General features: G+C 36.4%; 1 protein-coding gene across 5 annotated transcripts in view; it reads left to right on the top strand.

Moving 5' to 3' along the window:
* Positions 1–24,494, top strand: part of TARBP1 (tRNA guanosine 2 -O-methyltransferase TARBP1) — a 92,573-nt gene that overhangs the window by 4,597 nt on the left and 63,482 nt on the right. For all 5 annotated transcript variants that reach the window (XR_011975424.1, XM_072647515.1, XM_072647514.1 and 2 more), the window contains exons 3-9: positions 1,434–1,503; positions 3,971–4,119; positions 5,240–5,292; positions 7,047–7,148; positions 13,544–13,675; positions 16,152–16,248; positions 17,021–17,110. Coding sequence is in view for 4 of the 5 variants with exons in the window: in XM_072647515.1 (XP_072503616.1) it covers positions 1,434–1,503; positions 3,971–4,119; positions 5,240–5,292; positions 7,047–7,148; positions 13,544–13,675; positions 16,152–16,248; positions 17,021–17,110 (693 nt within the window). In the remaining variant the exon portion in view is untranslated. The remainder of the gene's footprint in view (positions 1–1,433; positions 1,504–3,970; positions 4,120–5,239; positions 5,293–7,046; positions 7,149–13,543; positions 13,676–16,151; positions 16,249–17,020; positions 17,111–24,494) is intronic.

Here is a 24,494-nt window from a genome sequence, read left to right as displayed (position 1 = left end):
TGACAAATACTTTCAATGAGAATGAACATGGCATCAAGGCCAACTACTATACTGATGGTAAGTTCTTCAATTTGAAAAGGTTACCAGCCAAGACCAAAGTGGAGGGAGTGTTGGTACATGATTTTCTGTTTGCAGATGATTGTGCACTCAGTGAAGCCTCTGAAGCTGAGATGCAACAAAATCTGGATCAGTTCTCTGCTGCTTGTGCTAATTTTGGCCTAATAATTAACACCCAAAAAACACAGGTGCTCCATCAGCTACCACCACACCATCCATACGTGGAACCATTAGTTACAACAAATGGAGAAGTTTTGAATGCTGTGGATAAGTTCACTTATCTTGGTAGTGTACTTTCCAGGGATGTCTACATTGACAATCAGGTTGACGCACACATTGCCAGAGTTAGCTCAGTGTTTGGGAAGTGCTGAAGAAAGGTTTGGGAGAGAAGAGGTATTAGACTGACTACCAGACTGAAGGTCTGCAGAGCTGTTGTGCTGACCTCCTTGTTATATGCTTGTGAAACATGGACAGTCTATCAGCACCATGCTAGGAAACTGAATCACTTCCACTTGAACTGTCTTAGGAAGATTCTGAGGATCACTTGGCAGGATAAGGTACCAGACACTGAAGTCCTTGCTCAAGCTGAACTGCCAAGTATTCAAACTATGCTTCGGAGAGCGCAACTCCGATGGACTGACCATGTTGTTCGAATGCAAAATATACACTTGCCAAAAAGGGTATTTTATGGAGAACTTGCATGGGGCAGGTAATCACATGGTGGTCATAAGAAGTGATATAAGGGCACTCTCAAGGTCTCTCTCAAGAACTTTGGAATTGACTGTGCAACATGAGAGACACTGGCACAGAATTGCTCAGCATGGCGTGCCCACATCAGAAAGGGTGCTATGCTCTATGAGCAAAGCAGAATTGAGACAGCACAAAATAAATGCAGGATGTGCAAATTTGGGGTATCCACCCCAAATATTCACATGGACTATTTGTGCCCAACCTGTGGTAGAGCGTTCCGAGCTCTTATTGGTTTGATCAGCCACAGTAGACACACTGAAATTTCACTTTACATTGGTGATGTCATTTTGGTCCTCTTCAAAGACGAAGGACAACAACCCAACCCACTGGGGATCAACAATCAAACTAGAAATGTTAAAGGGCATTAAAAATCATAAAATGGCATTTAAAGTCTGTATTTTGCATATATTCTAAGGCACATGTTGTCTTTGTTCTTCATAATTCTAGTTCTTTGATTGAACCAGTATGCTGTGTAAAAGAAGCTATGTGTTTATAACCTTTAAATTTTTAACAATTTTCCATTGTGATGCCAAGACATGATATGGTTGTTGTAATGACAGTAGATCTAAATCAGTTTTTGGAAGTGTTTTTCATCAGTTACAAAACCTTTTGTCTTTATATTTCAGATACATGTTATAAAACCTGTTTTACCAAAGCTAGACAGTTTATTTGACTATGCAGTGTCAGAGGAAAAAGGTAATGGTTGCCCTTTCAAGAAAATGATTTATTCCTAAACTCTTAAAAAATGTTATCTTTTTGTGGGAACATTATTTTGGTTACAGCCCTCCACATTAAAACATCTGGTTTTGCCTCAGTGATTGTGTGATACTTTTTAGGACCTTTAAAGACATTTTACTTGAATAGATATGTAAAAGGTGTATTAGCACACTAAGGTTGGTGGGGCCTACAAATAAAAATGAATCAGGATCCCTGCTTCTATTACATTGACAGCAACAAGAGATAGATGATTACTCCTAATTGCCACATACCTGAGATTTCTTAGTCAGGAATAGAGAATTCCAAGGTAAATCTAAAATAGAGGTCTTGGGCCTTAACCACTATCAGTATTATGGATTCTTTTCATGCAGGATGTATAGAAACTATTTAGGTAATTCTTACTGATGTCTTATAAGACAGTTTTATGAAATTGAAGTTCACATCAATGTAATAAGCAAACATAGGTTAACAGTATTTTGTATTCATGTGAATGATTAAGTACTATATTATAGTGTTTACATATGAGAATTAACTTGAGTTAGATGGGTTTTAGTACCTGTCTCAGATAATTACGATTTTAATAGGTTGATCCTTTAGGAATTGAGCCTTATTCAGCTTATTGCAGTAATCTTCTGATGCACTGGGATTTTCACAGACCATAAGAATCTATGATCTCACCTGGGGCTAGAATTTAATTGAATCCTGGTGCGACTTCACTTTGCTATCTAGTATTAAAATGATACACTTATTATTATATTTTGCCCACAGCTCTTGGAATATGAAATCAAATGGCAATGAATGATTTTTTTTAAAATTTTATTTGTTTTTTTTTTAATGTTCTACAATCACCACCATAAAGCTTAGATTTCTACCCCCCCACACCTACCCCGGTGGGCATACAATTCTATATAGGATCTACATATACTTTCCTATTGAATATGTTTTCACTATAGTCATGCTATGTAGACAAACTAAAATAAATGGAAGAAATCATATAACAAATCAAAACATAATACACATTACACACACACACAAACATGATCTGCTACATTCTGTGAATGAATTCCATAGTTCTTTCTCTGAGTATGGAAGGCATTTTGCCTTAGAAAACCATTGGGAATTTTTTTTTTTTAAGTTCTTGAGTTATTATGAAGTTCCAAGTCTACCAGAAAAAACTCTTGCACACTGTGGTCGTTGTTCTGCTCCTTTTGCTTCGCATCAGATCATATAAGTCCTTCCAGACCTCCCTGAAGTCTTCTTGTTCATCATTTCTTATGGCACAATAGTACTCCATTACATTCATATACCATAATTTATTCAGCCATTCCCCAATTGATGGGCATCCCCTTGATTTCCAGTTTTTGGCCCCCACAAAGAGTGCTGCTATAAAACATATTTTTGTACATGTGGGACCCTTTCCCATTTTTATAATCTCTTGGGGATACAGTCCTAGTAGCGATATTGCTGGGTCAAAGGGTATGCACATTTTTGTAGCCCTTTGGGCATAATTCCAAACCACTCTCCAGAATGGTTGGATGAGCTCACAGCTCTACCAACAATGAATTAGTGTTCCAACTCTCCCACATCCTCTCCAACATTTATCATTTTCCTGTTCGGTCATGTTTGCTAATCTTATAGGTGGGATGTGGTACCTCAGAGTTGTTTTGATTTGCATCCCTCTAATCAGAAGTGATTTAGAGCATTTTTTCATATGATTATAGATATCTTTAATTTCTTCCCCTGAAAATCGCCTGTTCATATCCTTTGACCATTTATCAATTGGGGAATGACTTGCATAGTTGTACATTTGAGTCAGTTCTCTATATATTCTAGAAATGAGGCCTTGCAATGAATGATTTTTAGAAATTACTGCTGCCAAAGAATTTTAAAAGCTTCTTCATGTTGATTGTAGATAATGAACTAGTTTATTTATAATATGGTATACATTGATGTTGAAAAATCAGTTTTATAAAAGAAAGGGTAAAAATGTTCATTTCTAAATAGAAGATAGCTAAGACAAGTTTTCTTTCCAATTTCCTCTGTAATCTGTAAAATAGAGGTAATAATTTTAATACAGCTATTTCACAGAGTTGTATAGAATGTACTTTGTAAAATATAAAGCATTCTATTAATATGAGTTACTGAATATTGAAAATTTTTATCACTAATTCTAAATTTGTACCTCTCCAAAGGAAGGAATTTCTTTGGTTAGCAGTTCCCAAATATTACATAGTTATCTCTGCAATGTAAGACTGGCTTACTCTAGTTGATAATGAAATTTGGGGGTGGATCTTGGATACTTTTTCAACTGATATTCAATACTGACCCACTTTCTACTGAATTCTACCTTTTAGTGATCAGTGTAATAAAGTTAAAATTTATGTATGTTTTAGGTTAATATTTGATAACTCACAGCAGAGGCAAAATTGGGCTTTTGTTTTGACAGAATGTTGGCTCCTCCATCCATCCTGGCATATGTGTATTTATAAAAGAATGTTTGAGAGTGAAAACAAAACCCTGACCAAAGAAGGCATTATACACTTTTTGGAGCTCTATGAAACAAAGGGTCTTCCAGGTGCACCAGGATTTTCTGAGGTAATGGTAGTATTCCCTGTCCCCACTGCCAGAAGACCAAAAGACACCTGTTGTACTTTTTTATCCCTAAGGAATTAATAAAACGTCATTATTACATGACTTCTTTCATGGCTTTAGGAAACAAAGTCTAACCCTCTAAACATAGCTACTACATATAGGAAAAGACACTTGATAGCAAGATTAGCTTATAAAGTAGATATTGGTCTTGTCTACCATTATAGAAAAGTTTCATTGTATTAGTAATATAGACCACATAAATATATATCAGTGTTAATGCAAATTACGACTTAGAATAAGGCCTATTTGTGAAGTTATGCGTATGATTCAAAACAACCATATCATGGCTATACTTTTTCATTAAATGCAGTCCTTTTAAGTGTTTTGGGCCACGATCATCCTCACTTATAATTATGTTTTTCTGTAATTACATGTAACAAGTTATGCTTATAGGAATATTGACACAAAACCAAATCTGTAAGTGTTAAAGACACATTTGTAAACTTTGTCAGAATAGTTTACTGCTTATGGAAAATACTAATTTTCTGCTTTAACAAAAGTTTGCTCTACGCTTTCACTTCTTGTCTGAATAGCTAAAATGTTATTTTTAGAAATGCCACATAACTAATCTCATTAAGTCCCATGATCCTGTTTGTGAATTTACCACCATAACCAATGTCTGGCAGAATTCCAGAGATATAATTTAACATTTTTTTTTCCTTTAACTTCCAGGTAAGGGGCTTGAATCTCCTCTTGAGCACCTTATTCTCTCTTTCTGTCACTGCCTTTATTCCAGCATGTTACTACTTCAGGTTCCTTTCCTGCTCCTTGAACCAGCACATGAACCCTCTTCTCAGTATTCCAAACTTTTATATCAGGTGGGCAAATAGCTCTACTGGCTTTATCATTCTGGCAGAATTTACTTGCTTAAAAAGCACATCATTGTGTTTTGGCTTCTGTTAACCCTGGAATCAAACGTTAGTGTGAGAGAGGTCTGTTTTGTTTATAGCCATCCTTCCTATTCCCTGCGTAGGATGAATACAAATCAAAGCAAGCCTAGTTATTTACTGGATTTCAAGATTATAAATACAAGTTAATATAAACCCTGTGTATTTTTTTTCAGTTTATTATTGGACCACTAATGGAAGCCCTTTCTGAAAGTTCTTTATATGGCAGGTAAATCTTCTAATACTTAATTATGATACAAAATAATAAGGAAAATAATATTTCATATGTTGGTACAATGCCAAATATCCTGTGGGGTGCCTGACTTTAAATTGATGGTTTAGTGGGACCATTACTTTTTATTATGCCTGTTCTCTTGTTTTTTACCCTCTTTTCCTGATCTAATTCTTTGTCAGTTTTTTTCCCCTTCCTTAATTAAAAACAAACAAAACCCCTCCAAATTCTTCTCTTCATTATTTCTTTTCTTTCTTTTTTCTTGTTCTCCCTTCTCTAGTAAGTGCTCTCCATACCCCCTCTTTTTGGTTTTTAGAGAGTACATCATCATCAGCCCCCCACATGTCATTGGTTTTGGCTTATACTTGGGCCTGGCCTTGTTGAAGTTGGAGGCTCTGGTCAGCCTCCCATTATCAGTGAGAAATAGCACTGATCTGGAATAAGAGGAGATTGTGAGTAGTTTCTGTATTCTTTGTATTCCTGAACTTTATTTTCAGAATTTTTCCACAGCTTTTAAAAGTAATTTTCTTCCTAAATATTGATAACATGAAATAGAAGTTAACATTTCTCTGTTCAACATGCCTGTGTTTTGATACTTATAGAAAACTCCTGTTTGGCTATATTTATTTCTTTTAATAATTTGATTAAATGAATTAGTTATTTCAGGATTTTATGTGCTGTTATTTTAATATTTAGCCTAATTTAATCACTATATAAAGAGTATCGCAATACTTGACATACCAATTATTTTGTAGTTTTCAAATAACTCATTACTCTTGAATAGTTTGCTGTAGCAATTAGACAGCTGGAGAGCAGTAAAACCAATGAAGACACTTAATGTTTTCTATAAGATTTGGAAAACATTTATTATGCAATGCTTTTAGATTCTAGTGGTCTGATGTGTTCAATTAACAGATAATGTTCATGGCAGAATCATATAGCCGCAAAAATAACTGGTAAATGTTAACAGCTAAATGCTGTAGCAGAAATAATTTATTGCTAATATCTGTCTTGGCCTTGATTATTTTTTTTAATCTAGCAAATAATTAATTTTTGGTAATGTTATTTTGGCCACAAAGTTTATATATACTTTAATATATTGACTGTATTGTGATCCAGAGCTTAGCACAGTGCCTGTCGCATAATAGGTGCTTAATAAATGTTTATTGAATTGGATTGATCAAATTGGTATGGGTATTTTTCTAAATGTGCAAATAGTAATTCATCCATACCTTCTCATACTGTGATGTTTTTTCCCACATATCCTGTGATAGAACTTCTGTTGGGGATCCACCTGGTGTGCTATGGGCCTTCCTCCTTGGCTCTTTTACCATTCTGTGGGTAGAGTATTATTGTACCTGCATTGTCTACATGCTGTCCATTGCTACATTGCCAGTCTACCTCCTTTTCCATTCATACATCTGGAGAATATTTTATATATATATGAAATTTATATATATTCTTAAATTAAAAAGTAAGATATTATAAGACAAGCCATGATTATATAATATCATATTAGGCCATATCTAGTCTCAGAAGGTAAAACATATGATCCTAGTCTCCGTAATCAGAAAAATCCTGATTCACCTTCTAAATGTACTACAAAATAAGATGTATACTTGAGAAATCAAACTTTGAACTTTGTTTAATCATGAAAGACTTGTGGGCCATGGTGCACTTAAATGAACTGCAGTGTCATGTTTCACGAAGAAATTTATTTAACATTGCTTATTTTCCCCCCTCTGTTATAGGTCGCCAGGCCACAAGATCGGAACCTGTTCCCCTTTGGGAATGAAATTACAGACATTTTTAGTCACTTATGTGTCCCTTCTTTCAGAAGATGTAAAGAGTAGGTTTTAATGAAGCATTTTATTCTATGAATATAGTATCTTTCCCAATTTTTTTTTAGCATGTGAAGCATTCACATTCCTAATGTAATTAGACAATAATTCAGGAAACATTTAATAGCATCTGCTATATACAAGGCAGTATGCTAGCTGTTGGGGAGGTGGAAAGGGAAGGGAACAACGTGACAACATGTAAATAGATAAGTAAATACAAATTAGTTTGAGGACAAATCAACTAGTAGGATCAGCAAAGCCTTCGTGGAAGAAGTAACACCTAAGATCAGCCTTGAAAAACGGATGCAAAGTGTTATAGATGAGTAGAGAGTGCATTTTAGGTGTGTGGGACAAATTGCATGACAGGTATGGAACTATGAAATAGAACACTGAGTTGTGGGAGTAAGCTAGTAGTTCATATTGGCTGCAACATGGCATATGTGAAGGGAAGTAATATGAAATAAGGCTAAAAAGTCAGGCTGGAGCCAGATTATAGAGGTTTTTGAAATTCTAGGCTGAGGAGTTTATATTTTATTTTGGGGACATGTAGCCATCAAAGATTTTTGCCAAAGGAGTGACATGGTCAGACTCTTGTTTTAGAAATTTTAATTTAGCAACTATATGGAACATGGATTGGGGAATGGCAAAGCTGGAAGTAGGCAGACCATTTAGGAGACTATTTCAGTAGTCTCCTATTGTGAAAGATGACAAGGGCTTGTATTTAGTAGGATAGAGGCCATATGAATTGAGAGAAGGATGTGATAGAGAGGTATGATTGACAAGATAGGCATCCAGTTCAGTATGGGGCATGAGAGGGAAAGAGTGAGGGATGTCCATGAGATTGCAGATGTAGATAACTGGAAAGAAGATGATTCCCTCAAATTTTGATGGATGGGCAATTTTATTTTATTTTTTAAAAATATATAATATATTAATTTTTCAGTTCTTAACATTCACTTCCACAAGAATTTGAATTCAACATTTTCTCCCCATCTCTCCCCACTTCCCACCCCAGTACAGCATGTACCCCATCCACCCCTTTCTCCAGTCTGTCCTCTCTTCTGTTACCCATCCTTCTTCCATCCCCCTTCCCCTCTGTTTTCCTGTAGGGCAAAATAGATTTCTATACTCCATTGCCTGTGTAACTTAATTTTCAGTTGCATGTTAAAACAGTTTTCAACATTCATTCTTAAAGCTTTGACTTCCATATTCTCTCCCTTCCTCCCCACCCACCGTCATTGAGAAAACAAGCACTTCAATATAGGTCATACTTGTGTAACAGTACAGAGCACTTCCATAACATTTATGTTGTAAAAGACTAACCATATTTCCCTCTGTCCTATCCTGCCCTTCATTTATTCCATTCTCTCCCTTGATCTGACCTCCACAATAGTGTTTGCTTCTGATTATCCCTTTCCCCAATTTGCTCTCCCTTCTGTTATCTTCCCTCTCCTAAACCCCTTCCCCTTTGCCTTCCTGTGGGTAAAATAGATTTCCATATCCAATTGAATGTGCATTATTCTGTCCTTAAGCCAAATCCCATGAGAGTAAGACTCAATTACTTCCTTTCATCTCCCCCTTTTTCCCCCCATTGTAGAAGCTCTTTCTTCCCTCTTGTATGTGAAATGATTTGCTACATTCTACCTCTCCCTTTGTCTTACTCCTAGTACATTCCATTCAACAATAAATTTTATTTTTTTTAGGTATTCTCACTTCATATTCAGCTCACCCTGTGCATACATACATGTATGTATGTATTTATATATATACACACACGTGCATATACATACACACATGCAGACATATACATATGCATACCTACATATATATAACATATGCATACATACATACCCATATATTTTTCCCTCTAACTACCCTAATACTGAAAAAGATCTCATGAGTTACTAATATCATCTTTCCATGTAGGAATGCAAACAGTTCAACTTTAATGAGTTCCTTAAGGCTTCTCTTTCCTGTTTACCTTTTCATGTTTCTATTGATTCTTGTATTTGAAAGTAAGATTTTCTGTTCAGCTCTGGTCTTTTCAACAAGAATGCTTGAAAGTCCCCTATTTCGTTGAAATTCCATTTTTTCCCCTGCAGTATTGTACTCAGTTTTGCTGGGTTGGTGCTTCTTGGTTTTAATCCTGTCTCCTTTGACCTCTGGAATATCATATTCCAAGCCCTTCAGTCCCTTAGTGTAGAAGCTGCTAAATCCTGTGTTATCCTGATTGTATTTCCACAATACTTGAATTGTTTCTTTCTGGCTGCTTATAATATTTTCTTCTTGACCTGGGAACTTTGGAATTTGGCTACAGTATTCCTAGGAGTTTTCCTTTGGGGATCTCTTTCAGGAGGTGATCAGTGAATTCTTTCCATTTCTATTTTACCCTTTGGTTCTAGAGTATCAGGGCAGTTTTCCTTGATTATTTCTTGGAAAATGATGTCTAGGCTCTTTTTTTGATCATGGTTTTCAGGTAGATCAGTAATTTTTAAATTATCTCTGCTCGATCTATTTTCCAGGTCAGTTGTTTTTCCAATGAGATATTTCACATTGTCTTCTATTTTTTTCATTCTTTTGGTTTTGTTTGATAATTTCTTGATTTCTCATAAAGTCATTAGCTTCCATCTGCTCCATTCTAATTTTTAAAGAGGTACATCTTTTTCCATTTGGCCAGTTCTGCTTTTTAAAGCATTCTTCTCCTCATTGACTTTTTGGACCTATTTTGCCATTTAGGTTAGTCTATTTTTAAAGGTGTTATTTTGTTCAACATTTGTTTGGGTCTCCTTTAGCAAGCTGTTGACTTGCTTTTCATGATTTTCTTGCATCACTCTCATTTCTCTTCCCAATTTTTCCTCCACCTCTCTCACTTGATTTTCAAAATCCTTTTTGAGTTCTTCATGGCCTGAGACCATTGCATATATTTTTTGGAGGTTTTGGATGTAGAAGCCTTGACTTTTATGTCTTCCTCTGATGGTATGCTTTGTTCTTCCTCATCCAAAAGGATGGAAGAAAATACCTTTTCACCAAGAAAGTAGCCTTCTATAGTCTTGGTTTTTTTCCCTTTTTTGGAGCATTTTCCCAGCCAGTTACTTGACTTTTGAGTACTTTGTCAAATGGAGGGTATACTCTAGGGATCTGTAAGTTCTCAGTTCCTCCAAAGTGGCACAGTCAAGGGAGAGGAGTTTACTCCTCTCCTGGCCTGCGCTGTGGTCCGGGAGCAACCACAAGCACTCTTTTCTGCCTTGGATATGTGAATAGGATTCCCTTTCTAGAGCCTACACCAGCTGTACCATGCCAGTGCTCCACTTCACCCCAGGACCACCACTCAGGACTGAGACCCAGATCAGCTTTAGGGTCTTTAAGCTGAGGGCTTGCTGCTGCCACAGTGGCTGCTGCTGGCTAGTGCTGGGGCCAGACTGCATACTCCTCTCACCCAGGTGGAAAGAGCTTTCTTATTGACCTTTGAAGCTGTCTTTGGTGTTTGTAGGTTGAGAAATTTGGGAACTGCAGCTGTAACCCATGGTTCTACACCCTGAAGCCTACTCCAGTTCTGTCCGTCCATGTCATGCAGCCAAGGCTGGGCTGTGCTCCACTCTGAGCCTGGTATGATAGGACCTTTCCTTTCAGCCTTCCAGGCTATCTTGGGCTGGAAATCTCTTTCACTCTATCATTTTGTGACTTCTGCTGCTCTAAAATTTGTTTAGAGTCATTTTTTACAGGTATTTTATTGGCTATGGGGGGAGAGCTAGAGCAGGTCCGCCTTCTACTCTGCCATCTTGGCGCGGCCTCCCTCCCCCTAGAATAGGCAATTTTAGTGGGGAGATAGTGAGATAATGCTGTTTCAGGAGTGAAAAATTACTTTCTTGCTCTTCCTGGATGTATTTTTTTCTGTCAAAATTACAGAGGTATCTTATGTTGTGATTCACTAAGGAAGATTGCTGTTGTACAGAATACATTAGTGTATTATTGAAGGGCTTCTAAAACTAGCTAGCTTTTTAGGCCACCTGCCATTTAATTTTTAGAATGAAGGAAGATAAAGAAAATATGGGCTTAGAAAATTTCTGAAATTAAAGTGTTTAAGTTGGCTAACTATAAGAGTACTTTGTATTATATCTTTCCTAGTGGCATATGAGGCATCCCTGAATTCTTGTTTCTAATAAAATTAATCATTGTTGCAGTAGCCCCTTTATAGAGCCAAATTTAGATGGAGATGTTGGGCTTGCTTTATGTAACAGCTAATGAGCTTCAAATGTCCAAGGTGATTTTCATTCCAAGAGGTTAGGAAGATGAGGGTTACTGAGTTGGCAAACAAAGCAGAGAGGTGATGTCATCCTGTTAATAACAGACAATGCTTAACATTAGGATACTTTGGCTTTATTTTCACTTCATCCTTTATAATTAGCATGAGTTATTGTTTGAATGAAGTGAGATAATATTTGAAAAACTATTTGAAAAACTTAAAACACTGCATAAATGGTAGCACTTACTAATATTACTAAGAATAGTTGAGTGGTTCTGGTGATATATAATCTTTCAGTGTTCCTATAATTGGATTTGTATATGGGATGTTAAGATGATATATATATGTGTACACACACACACACACATGGTTGTTGTCCCTTGTCTTCAGAGAGGACCAAAATGATATCACCATGATAAAATTAAATTTCAGTGTGTTCGACTGTGGCTGATCAGACCACTGTGAGCTCGGAATGTTCTACCACAGGTTGGGCCCAGATAGTCTGTATGAATATTTGGGGTGGATATCCCAGATTTGTGCATCCTGCGTTTACTTTGTGCTGTCTCAATTGTGCTTTGCTCAAAGAGCATAGCACCCTTTCTGATATGGGCACACCTTGCTGAGCGATCCTGTGCCAGGGTCTCCCATGTTGCATAGTGAAATTCAGAGTTCTTGAGAGAGTCCTTGAGAGTGTCCTTGTATCATTTCTTCTGGCCACCATGTGATTGCCTGTCCCATGGGAGTTCTCCATAAAATAGTCTTTTTGGCAAGTGTACATTTGGCATTCAAATACACACACACACATGCACATACACACGCACCCACACACCTACACACTTTAGAATTAAGAGTAAGTTGCTTTATTATAAAAGATTTTTTTATTCAGAAAATAATTAGACTCATTCAATCTTCTTTTCTTTCCATTTTCTGTTCTCTTTCCCTTTATATAAAGATCTTGTCAGGAAAATGGAACAGAAAGAGCAGTGGGGAGAAATTGAGATATCTGGTATTTAGGTGTGGTGTTTAATATTTTAATGTAGTGTAGCACTTCGTAACATGAACTTTTGATTAAAAGATAGCATTTGATCCTGGTTTTCTAAGAGAATCATGATAGGGCAACTTTAGGTGAAAAATATAGCCAGAAGTAAAGTCAATGAGTAAGCTGTATTAACTGAAAAAAGTAGTTAAAAGTGTGTCAGGGTAAAAATGTAATCAGTATCTCTGTCTAGAAGGATGAGAACCACAATAGAAAAAGAGTTTTTAAAAAAGATTAGTTTCTTTGCCATTTTCAGTGGCTTTTTAAAATAAAATTCAGATGTTTTCATGAAATCATGAATTAAGTAATAATCTGCAAGTATTTATTCAATGCCTTATGTATTAGAGCTTTGTGATAAGCTTTGGGAATATACAAAATTTAAATCTTTGCTCCCATGGATCTTTATAGCTTACGAGGGGGACAAAAATAATCTTAATACAAAGATAACACACAGCTACCTAAGAGAGAAGTATACTTACTTACTATGTGAGATTAAAGGGGAAAACATTTCTGCTTAGGGGAACCAGATATTAAGGTAGACTTTAGTGAATGGTTAGGAATTCCGCAGACTGAGAGGAAATATGTTTCCTTATCCCCACAAGAAATGTAAAACTTTGACTGTCAGATGATGTTAGTATTTAATAATTATGTAGTACCATATAGATATGTATGTATGTATTTAGCAGATTTCAGTCTAGAAGTTGAAGACATGAAAATGTAATATAATATGGAAAGAAAATTCTGAGTTTACTTGGTCAAAGAAAGTAGTGTTGATTTCTTAATTTGTCTTTGTGGAGAGTATAGATTGGATTCTTTTCTTAACCTTTTCTACCTTCTGGTATTGAACTTTGTAACATGCTGTAGAAGTCAGTATGGCAGATGTAGCTAAATTTTTTCGATATGATTATTGGGTATGCAGAATACTTCAGCATGGGTGCTGGGTGTACTTAAGTCAAGTAATGAGGTGAGGAGTACAATTTGAATTTCAAAATTTTCTAACTTTGACATAAATACCTAATTTAGTTTTATTCCAGAGTTAACTTTAGTAAAGCAGAATACTTAATTTGGCTAATGAAGGGGAAAAGCAAATTAAAAACCGTATTTCCTATTTTTTGTTCTTTCAGGTAGTTTCCTATTGAAATTTATTAAGAAGATGACGAGTAGGCACTGGTGTGCTGTTCCCATTTTATTCCTGTCCAGGGCTCTGGCACACATCCCACCATGTAAAGTGCTGGGGGTAGAAGGCCTCCTTGCTCTCAGGTAATCAGTTATATTTAGTGAATATTGAGGTGCATATAGCATACATTATGAAGGTTTCCTTCACTATGTTAAGCTTTCTTCACAAATTAAATGTTTTAATCTTCTGTTGGGAAGTTGGATCCCATGGTGACAGTACCATTTATCTTCACATCTATACTTGATTTGGCCCTGGGGAAAAAAGCAAAACAAAACAGAAAGCTCTGTAGTTTAAAGCTACATATTCTGGGCATGCTTTGTTTTATTTAAGACTAATATGAATAATGAAGTATGGATCTTTAGGTTTCTGAAGCACTTTAAATAGCAGTAATAACTTTTGCATGTTAGTGTTTAATCAAGTAAAGATAGAATAATAGCTGGATTTATATAGTACATTTATACAGTACAGTATAATAAAAGGTTTACAAAGTGCTTAACATTCATTGTCTCATTATATCCTCACAACTTCCCTCTGAAGTAGATACTACAGATATCATCACCATTTTGTAGATGAGGAACATGAGTCTTCAGAGATATTAAGTGATTAAGGCTTCTTTTCTCATTCCTTCAGTTCCCTGACCCCCACTGTAATCTGGATCCCTCCAGCTGATACCACTTTCTTGCCACACTTCCCAGGACTGGATATACTTTCTTTTATGTTGCCCAGCCTACTTGGTAGCAAGGTGGAGGAGGGCATTTCGAATATGCCTTGCTCTCTGTGGCCACTTCCAGACTTTCCCTCTGCCTCTTTTTCTCTTCCTTTGAGTTTCACACTCTCCATTTATTGCCTTATCCAGATCCTAGTGGCTGTTATTGTAGTGACAGTATTCTCCCTCCTTTCTCAGTGAGTTCAGTTTTTTTAAAAAAGCATTTCTGCCCTTCATAACGTCCTTCCATCATCTGTACCTCAAATACCCAAACTTCCCACTTCATCAAGCTACTCAGTTCCCATGACCTATTCTTGTATTCCATCTAAGCTACACAAAGACAGTCATGTCCTTGAATCTCTCCATCACCCACAAATACTCTGCTTCCTTGTTTGTAATCTCTGACCATATTCTTTATTATTCCATCTTCCTTGTTTTTATAACTCCTAACCTATCTTTGTTCTCATCATGTTCTCCATTCCTTCCATGCTTCAGTTCTTCCCCAGGCCATCACTTCTACACTAACTATACTCTCTCCCCTTTCTTGCCTCAACTTTTTAGTGAACCAAGTCAACTCTTCGTTGTTATCCATTCTCAAATCCCTTGCCCTTTGCCCTGTATTTTTAAAAATTATTTTTAGCCTTCGTTTTCTTTAAGATTTGAATTTCAGATTCTCTTCCTCCCTTTAGTACTTCCTTCACCCGTTGAGGAGACAAGCATGCAGGATGATTTTATTTATACCTGTGAAGTCCCCCTTGTTCTGTTTTTGAACGTTCCTTGCCACACCTCAACACTGAGTTATTCCTACTGTCTGCCTCCTTTTCCTATTTAAGTGTTGCTCAACAAAATTGAGGGAAATCAGGAAGCTGCTGATTAGATCCACAACGAATTTATCTGATCTCAACTGGGCCCTCACTGTAGCAAGAAAAGCATTCTTTTCCTCCCTAATTGATTTACTATGGGTGTCTCCTAAAGCTCTGTCTTGGGCCTCTTCTTTTAGCTGAATGTTATATTACTTGGATTCAATTATCTCTCTGTAGATAGTTCCCACATCTATGTATCTAGCTATGTGTCTAGTCTTTCCTTGATTCCAGTCCCATATCACTAATTGTCTTTTGGACACCTTTAATTTAATGTCCCATAGTCAAATCAGACGCAGTAAATCTAAAATAGAACTCATTTATCTTTCTCCCCAAATTCTCTGTTAAACCGTCCTTCTAGTCACTCTGGCCCACTGCTGTGGAGATGGGATTCAGACTTAAGTCTTTGCTTCAAGGCCAGTATATCTTATACTACATCTTCCTGTAATTCTAAGTCAAACAATTTATCCTAAAATTTTAATTTAAATATGACACTAAGGAAGATAACAGTCAACATGGTTCAGTGGAATGGATGCTGTCTCTGGTGTCAGGCAGGGAAGCTGTAGTCAGAGGACTTGGGTTCAAATCCTGCCACTTTTGTTTACTATATATTCGATCTTGGCCAAGTTCCTTAACCGTGCCAGATCTGAATTTCCTTATCTGTAAAATGAAGGTTTTGGATTAGATGGCCTCTTAACTGTATGACCCTGTAAAATATATGATCTGTGAAATTATTAGATAACTTTGCTCATGTAAACATGAGTTTCTAGGTAATAAAGAATACATTTTTCAAGTTGAAAGTAAGCTTTGAGGGTAGAAGTCTTAATTAAAAATCATAGGAATAAAAAAACCTTCATCATAAGAAATGAGAGATGAAATATAAATAGTCATTTTTGTCAGTGCACAGGAATTATTTATGAGTCATAATTTAAGGGCTATTATATATAGTTATATAAATGTGGAAATGTACATTAAAAGAATATTTGGTTGTAGGGATGTTCTTCAGTGTACTATGATCACACATCAGATTCTGTTGAGGGGAGCAGCTCAGTGCTACCTTCTTCAAACAGCTATGAATTTGATAGATGTGGTAAGTTCTTTACTTCTCTAGTATTTCAGTTAAAAAGTCTTTTTGAACCCAGTTGTTAACTTCATGAACGAATAGATTAAAAAAAAATACATTGGCAAAAAAGCTTTTTATTTTTGGAGTTCTTGTGGTTCTGAGCTTGAATTTCCCCTTAATTTCCTTTATATCCTTAAAGAAAGGATATGGTTGCCTATGGTGCAATGAAAAGATCCAAAGAGAAGGGCTGCTAGTAACTGACTCCTTTGCTTTTACTTAAATTCAACATGGAGGCAAAACTATTTTAATAACAATGAAATTTTTTTTTTATCACTTTTCTCCAAAGGAATATAACCTCATCTTAGAGGAATAGGAAGACCTAGGAGAAAACTTTATTTAATCATTTAACCTTTGAATGAACAAAGTTAATAGAAAAGAACAACACTGCATTGATTGAAAGTGATGTTTGTAGGAATGGTATCCTTAGTTAAGAAATTGGATATAATATTTAACAAATGATAACTTCATTCTTAAGAGAAATGGGTTTATAAAATAAACCCTACTACTCCATTTGCAGATATGTTGACATTTTTTCCTAATAATATGTGAGAATTATTTATTGTTTAGATTAAAATGTGAAATTATATAATTTTAAAGAAGGAGGTTTCCTGCTTTTAATTACGAGTAATGCTATATTTTAAATTCTAATATACTTCATTTTTTTTAACAAAGTAATTTTGTTTTATTAAAGCTATTCTGATCTGTTTGGCTAAAGATTTTCTTTCATATTTCTCTCTAGGAAAAGGTGTCATTTTCAGATGTCTCAAACTTCCTCATGTCCTTGAGACAAGAGGAATCCTTAGGCAGAGGTACTACACTGTGGACAGAGGTAAGAAAATTGTTGATCACGTCTTTGGAATTATATGAACATTGCTATCTAGTGAATTTACTTCTAGCTAGTTGTACAAAATGGAGTCATGATTTTGCTAGTTATGAACAGAACAGAACTCTATTCCATTATTCATAGTCTTCCTTAAGTAGTTAAAGTTGCAAATTATTATGGAGGAACAGAGGAGAATATTTGACAGAGAGGCATGCTTACAAGAAGAGGCAGTGGTGGTGAGTAGATCTCTGGTTGGTGTTTGGTTATTTGGTTAGGTAGAGCTTAGAGATGGTGGAAAATGTTATACTCAAGGGAAGATGGAAATTGAAGAGAGAAAATTCCAGATAGGAAGATTCAAGGGACGATAAATTTTACTTAAATCAAAGGAAAGTCATCCATGATTGTTACTGTAGTTGAGGACTTTAGAAAGGGTTTTGGGGAAAGGGGGGACGGAGCAACCTATGTAAGTGTCATTTGTAGGCTTAGAAATGGAATTAAGTTAACTTGGGCTATTGAGTAGCTCTTTTATTCTCTTTGCTATTTATTTCTCTTTGTTATTTTAATTCAATTGAACATATATTTAAGTGCCCACTATGTGTTAAGGGTACAAAGCTAAACAAGGAGCTTGCTTACAGTTTAATTAGAAGTTTATAATCTAGTTACATGCCTTAAAGAAATTTTGTGACATGTTTTGAACATACTGAATCAAACATGCCAAGTAATCATTTGGGAGAAAACGAGAGATCCATTGAACTGAAAACAAATAATTGAACAAAATATTCATACAAAAGTTAAAATTTTGGCACCTACCCCACTCTCAAATTCAAAGAACGGTGAACTTACTTGAAGATTGACTGTCCCAGGAGAACAAGTAGCATGAGATCTTTCTAAGTTATCTGTCTCTAGGATATAGTATAAATTCCTCATTTCTTTCCAGATACAAATTCTTTGTTGAGTTCCTACTCTGTGTTGTGCTTTTTAGTATGGAGAATACAGAAGAAATGTCAAAGATACTATAAATTAAATTAAGAAATGACCTAAAACATTAAATAGTTATGGAGCACAATAGGACAGTAATCAAGTGATAAATGGTATAATGTAGATTATAAATGCAATAAGAATTAAGAGAAGAAGGGCCATTGATTTTAGAGTAGTAAACATTTTGGAGAAAATTGGGACTTGATGGGGATTGTCCTTGAAGTCTGAGTAGAATTTGGATATGTAGAAAGGAAGGAGGAAGGTATTCTTAGTATTATACCATAGTAGCATGAGCAAAGAGTAGGGCAGGAAGAAATGAGAAGGATTTAAAAGGGGCAGCTGATTGACCTGGTTCTCTTTGAGAACTGCTTTTAAGGGCGTTTCAGATCCTACCTCCGGCACTTAAGAGTCTTGTGATGTTGAGCAAGTAGTTCTCAGCTTCAGTTTCTGTAAAATGGGGATAATAGCACTCACATTGCAGGGTTGCTGTGAGAATCAAATGAGGTAACATGAAAAGCATTTTGCAAACTTTAAAGTGCTATGTAAATGCTAGCTAGTAATGACCATATTGATAGGAGGAGACTAGGATATTTAAGGCCTTAAAAAACTGGAAAAGCTTAGACTTGATAAGGAATCCATTGGATAGGCACTGATTAGTGTGTGGTGGTATACAGTAGAGGGGTCAGGTACATGGCCTGTGGATCACATGTTGCCCACAACACTCCCACGTGTGGCCTCTACCAAATTAAAACTTAATTGGGGAATATTAAACAAAACAATAATATATGGATATATAATACAGATGATAAAAGTATAATAAATAGGTAATATTAATATGTGGTTATCCAAGTCAATATGCAGCTTGCAGGGATACTTATGAATGGTTTAGTGGCCTGCCCCTGGTATATACAGTATATTGGAAGAGTGGAGAGACAGAATTCAGAGAAAACATCCAGTTCACAAGGACATTAAATAATGGCATGCTGTTGAAGCATGAAATGATATAAATGGTACATCAGAGCCTGCCCGTGCAAGAGGGATAAAGATCTGAATAAACAATAATGTGAGAGGTATAGAATAACTTATTTATTGGGTTGGCTAGTTTGGAGAACAGTGTGACCGTTAAAAGACCCAGCTTTTGGTTGATTCTGTCATGTTATCTGCTGCCCAGAATGTGCCGTCGTAGCTCTACATGCTTTTCTTCAGAAGCGCCCCCAGACAGAATCAAAGTCCTGGTTTTTAACTGCTGTGGGTTTTGCTGATCAGTTCATTCTGCAGCGCCTCAAAAGCATTTCACTTTCTATTGCCTCATTTACTCATTCATCAGTAGCAGCGTCTGAATCATCAGTTGTAGCGTTTCACTGTGCTGGTTCTGGGTTGCCATCTAGTGAGGAAAGCCCACAGCTGCAGATTATGCTCTGGCTTCCTACTGGCTGGTAAGGAAAAGGATGCTAGTGTTATTGTTGGGCTCCAAATGTATTTTTTTCAGGAGTGCAAAAGTCCTAAGAATCCACATAAGTGAAATTTTCAAATAGTTAAAATTAAGCTGTTAGAGGCTAAAATTTTCCGTGATGGATGGAAATATTTCTGAAATGCTTCTAAATAGCTTCTCTACTAAAAGAGCAGGTTGTCATCATCAAGAGCTTAGGTCTTACATTGTTCTTTAATGTATTGAGACACTTGACACTCACTAGCTGTGTGACCTTGGGCAAGTCACTTAACCCCAGTTGCCTCATCCTGGGTCATCTCCAGTCATCCTGATGAATATGTGGTCACTGGATTCAGATGGTTCTGGAGAAGTGAGGCTGGTGACCTGCACAACTCTCCCCCACTCAAAACAAAGTCAAGTGCAAGTCGTCATCATTTCTCTGATGGCATGGCCTTCTTCGGCAATGAAGGAGGAACACACACCGTTCTTTGATGTACTATTCTTTGATGTAGTGGTGGCCTCAGGAGCCTGGAAATGTTTGCCTTACATTAAGTGGCCTAGACAGTTTTTTTTTAACTTCCTGGGATCTTAAAATTGTTATTCTGTTTATTCCTTCTATGTAAGACTGTTAGTTATTAATTCCTAATGTTGGTGTGTCTCCTTATAATAGTATCCTTCAATCATTGGTTTACTTTATTCTAGTCTTTTTGATCTGTTAGTGATCTGCTGTGTATGACAGCAGATACTAAATTTGTTAAAACTGCATATAAAAATAAAAGCTTTGAATGAGTGCCAAAGGCTCTCTCTTAGACCGAGGTTCCCAAACTTATTTTGCCTACCTCCCTCTTTAAAAAAAAAAAAAATTACTCAGAGTCCCCTGGAAATCTACTTCCTTTAACCTGTTAACACTTGTTTTTCTTTCTTTTTTTTGAAATGTTCATCATTTAATTTAAAAAATGATGAATATTAAACATAATAACTTATTGTAAATTTGTGGTTTTTTCCTGCATTGAAAATTTGATGATGCAGTATTGTTTCATGTAACTGTATAGTATCGAATTGTAAACAAGTCATTACACGCACATATTCTGCTGATGTATGCTGGACTTTTCAACAAGGTGTGACATGCTCGTCTGCCAACACTTACTTATTAAGACCTGTTAGTAGACTTGACGATGGGTTATAACATGAATTTTGTGTGTTTATTTAGAAAATAATGTAATCACTATGACTTTAACTTTGTTATATAGCAAGTGAAACATGAAAGAACAGTTTTTCAAAATTTTCTTCTTTTCTTTGCTTGTGGTTCCTCTGCTCCCTTATTTTTATTCAACATCCTCAATTGCACCCAAGGCTACTACTTCCCCCTTGGATTGTTCCAGTGCCCCCCAAGGGGCAGTATTTGTGTTTTATAGTTGTTTTAGCTCTTCATAGGGCTTTTTTGTTTTATTTCTTTTAGTTATATTTTTAATATAACCTTTAAAAAATGTTTTTAGCTATATCTCAGAAAGCTAAGGCTATAGAATAAGTAACCTTTGGATAAATGGGGAGTAATAGTATATGAATAAGGCTCATTATTGGTGTGTACTTAAAAAAGGAAATCACTTTAAAATTGTATTTCTACGTATTGTATTTGTCTGTGAAAACCTTTATTCATTTGTTCCTCACAACCACCATGGGAGCTGGGTGCTGTGATTACCATGCCCATTTCATAGATCACAGAGGAATTAAATAAGTTGCCCATACTTTATCCACTGCTCCACATCTCTGTGCCTTAGTTTCTTCATCTATAAAATGAAGGATTCAATGACCTAAGCCCCTTAGGATCCTACTGTACTTATGTATTTTTACCATTTGAAATGAAAATTTTTACCATTTGAATGAAAAATCATTTGATTCAGTAGAACAGAATACTGCCTTCAAGGCCCTTTCGTAATAAAATCATTCGCAATTGCTTAGAAGACATGGCAACAATTATAACCTGGTTCAGTGATGCTCTGGGTATAAAAATGAGATGGTCACTCTGTTGTGATGGAGGAGATCCAGTGCGCAGAGTCCCAGTTGAAGTGGGTTTCTCAACATCTTCCAGATATACCTGTTGATGGATGACATAATGGTTGCATGAAACCATGAAATGTTGCAGACCCTCCTGGAAGAGATCTATAACTACTCAAAAGAATTTAATCTGAGCATCCTCACAGTAAAAACCAAGGAGATAAAGAATGTCTGTTGTTCAGTTTATGACATACGTTGGTGCCTGCAGACAGCCATATAGACCCTGTCTTTCTTTATATGTATCTGGGATAGATGCAGCAGATGGAGAATTATTTCATAATATTTAACTACTTTGTACATACATAGTTATTAATTAACTTTATATTTATGCTGTCTATATTTTATGTGTACTTGTCTTCCCAATTAGGAAGTAAACTCATTTCAAGTAGGAATCATTTGATTCTTTGTATATGAATCTCCAATACTGGACATGGCACATAGTCACCATTTAATAAATACTTATTGATTGCTTGATGTTAATTGTTAATAGGCTCTTATCAGAGATATTTGATTCAAAGATGTTTTTTCCCCTAATCAACAACTGCCTTTATTCTAGTTGTATTAATTTTATTGATGAAAAACTTCAATTTTATCTAATTATCCAGTTTGTGATTTAGTTTGAGGCAACTAGTATTTATTAAGGTCTAAGAATACAAGGAGAAAGAAAGAGAATTCCTGCCCTCAATGTGCTTATATTCTTTTTTTTTTAATTTAACTTTTAACATTTATTTTCACAAAATTTTGGGTTACAAATTTTCTCCCCTTTTCTCCCCTCCCCCCCAACCCCAAGCATTCTAATTGCCCCTGTGACCAATCTCCTCTCTCTTCTATCCTCCCTCTCTGCCCTTGTCTCCGTCTTCTCTTTTGTCCTGTAGGGCCAGATAGCTTTCTTTACCCCTTAACCTGTATTTCTTATTTCCTAGTGGTAAGAACATTACAGTTGATCCTAACACTTTGAGTTCCAACTTCTTTAGCTCCCTCCCTCTCCACCCCTTCCCTTTGGAAGACAAGCAATTCAATATAGGCCAAATCTGTGTAGTTTTGCAAATGATTTCCATACTAGTTGTGTTGTATAGGACTAACTATATTTCCCTCTATCCTATCCTGTCCCCCATTACTTCTATTCTCTTATGATCCTTTCCCTCCCCATGAGTGTCGACCTCGGATTGCGTTCTCCTCCCCATGCCCTCCCCTCTATCCTCCCCCCCACCCTGCTTGTGCCCTTGTCCCCCACTCTCCTGTATTGTGAGATAGGTTTTCCTATCAAAATGAGTGTGTATTTTATTCTTTCCTTTAGTGGAATGTGATGAGAGTGGACCTCATGTTTTTCTCTTGCCTCCCCTCTTTATCCCTCCACTAATAAGTCTTTTGCTTGCCTCTTTTACGAGAGATAATTTGCCCCATTCCATTTCTCCCTTTCTCCTCCCAATATTTTTCTCTCACTGCTTGATTTCATTTTTTTTTTTTAAGATATGATCCCATCCTCTTCAATTCACTCTGTGCACTCTGTCTCTATGTATGTGTGCGTGTGTGCGTGTACTCCCACCCAGTACCCAGATATTGAAATGTTTCAAGAGTTACAAATATTGTCTTTCCATGTAGGAATGTAAACAGTTCAACTTTAGTAAGTCCCTTATGACTTCTCTTTGCTGTTCACCTTTTCATGGTTCTCTTCATTCTTGTGTTTGAAAGTCAAATTTTCTTTTCAGCTCTGGTCTTTTCATCAGGAAAATTTGAAAATCCTCTATTTCATTGAAAGACCATTTTTTCTCCTGAAGTATTATACTCAGTTTTGCTGGGTAGGTGATTCTTGGTTTTAGTCCTAGTTCCTTTGACTTCTGGAATATCCTATTCCATTCCCTTCGATCCCTTAATGTAGAGGCTGCTAGATCTTGTGTTATCCTGATTGTATTTCCACAATACTTGAATTGTTTCTTTCTAGCTGCTTGCAATATTTTCTCTTTGACCTGGGAATTCTGGAATTTGGCCACAATGTTCCTAGGAGTTTCTCTTTTTGGATCTCTTTTAGGCGGTGTTCTGTGGATTCCTTGAATATTTATTTTGCCCTCTGGTTCTAGAATCTCAGGGCAGTTTTCCTTGATTATTTCATGGAAGATGATGTCTAGGCTCTTCTTTTGATCATGGTTTTCAGGTAGTCCCAGAATTTTTACATTGTCTCTCCTGATTCTATTTTCCAGGTCAGTTGTTTTTCCAATAAGATATTTCACATTATCTTCCATTTTTCCAATCTTCTCGCTATGTTCTGTGATATCTGTCTTTCTCACAAAGTCCTTAGGGTCCATCTGTGCCATTCTAGTTTTGAAAGAACTATTTTCTTCAGTGAGCTTTTGAATCTCCTTTTCCATTTGGCTAATTCTGCTTTTGAAAGCATTCTTCTCCTCATTAGCTTTTTGAACCTCTTTTGCCAATTGAGTTAGGCTAGTTTTCAAGGTGTTAATTTCTTCAACATTTTTTTGGTTCTCCTTTAGCAGGGAGCTGATCTGCTTTTTATGCTTCTCTTTCATCCCTCTCATTTCTCTTCCCAGTTTTTCCTCCACCTCTCTAACTTGATTTTCAAAATTCTTTTTGAGCTCTTCCATGGCCTGAGCCCATTGGGTGGGCTGGGACACAGAATCCTTGATTTCTGTGTCTTTGCCTGATGGTAAGCATTTTTCTTCCTCATCAGAAAGGAAGGGAGGAAATGTCTGTTCTCCAAGAAAGTAGCCTTCAATAGTTTTATTTCTTTTCCCTTTTCTGGGCATTCTCCCCAGCCAGTGACTTGACCTCTGAATATTCTCCTCACACCCACCTCGCCTCCTGGTCCTCCCAGCCAGCGTTTGGGGACTGAGATTCAAATGCTGCTTCCCGCATTAGGGCTTTTGGCGGGGGCAGGGCTGCTATTCAGTGTGAGAATTAAGTTCAGGTGGT

This window comes from Notamacropus eugenii, chromosome 2, assembly GCF_028372415.1.
Source record: "Notamacropus eugenii isolate mMacEug1 chromosome 2, mMacEug1.pri_v2, whole genome shotgun sequence".
Lineage (NCBI taxonomy): Eukaryota > Metazoa > Chordata > Mammalia > Diprotodontia > Macropodidae > Notamacropus > Notamacropus eugenii.
The sequence above is the reverse complement of the archived record's forward strand: the minus strand, read 5'-3'. Positions and strand labels throughout refer to the sequence as shown.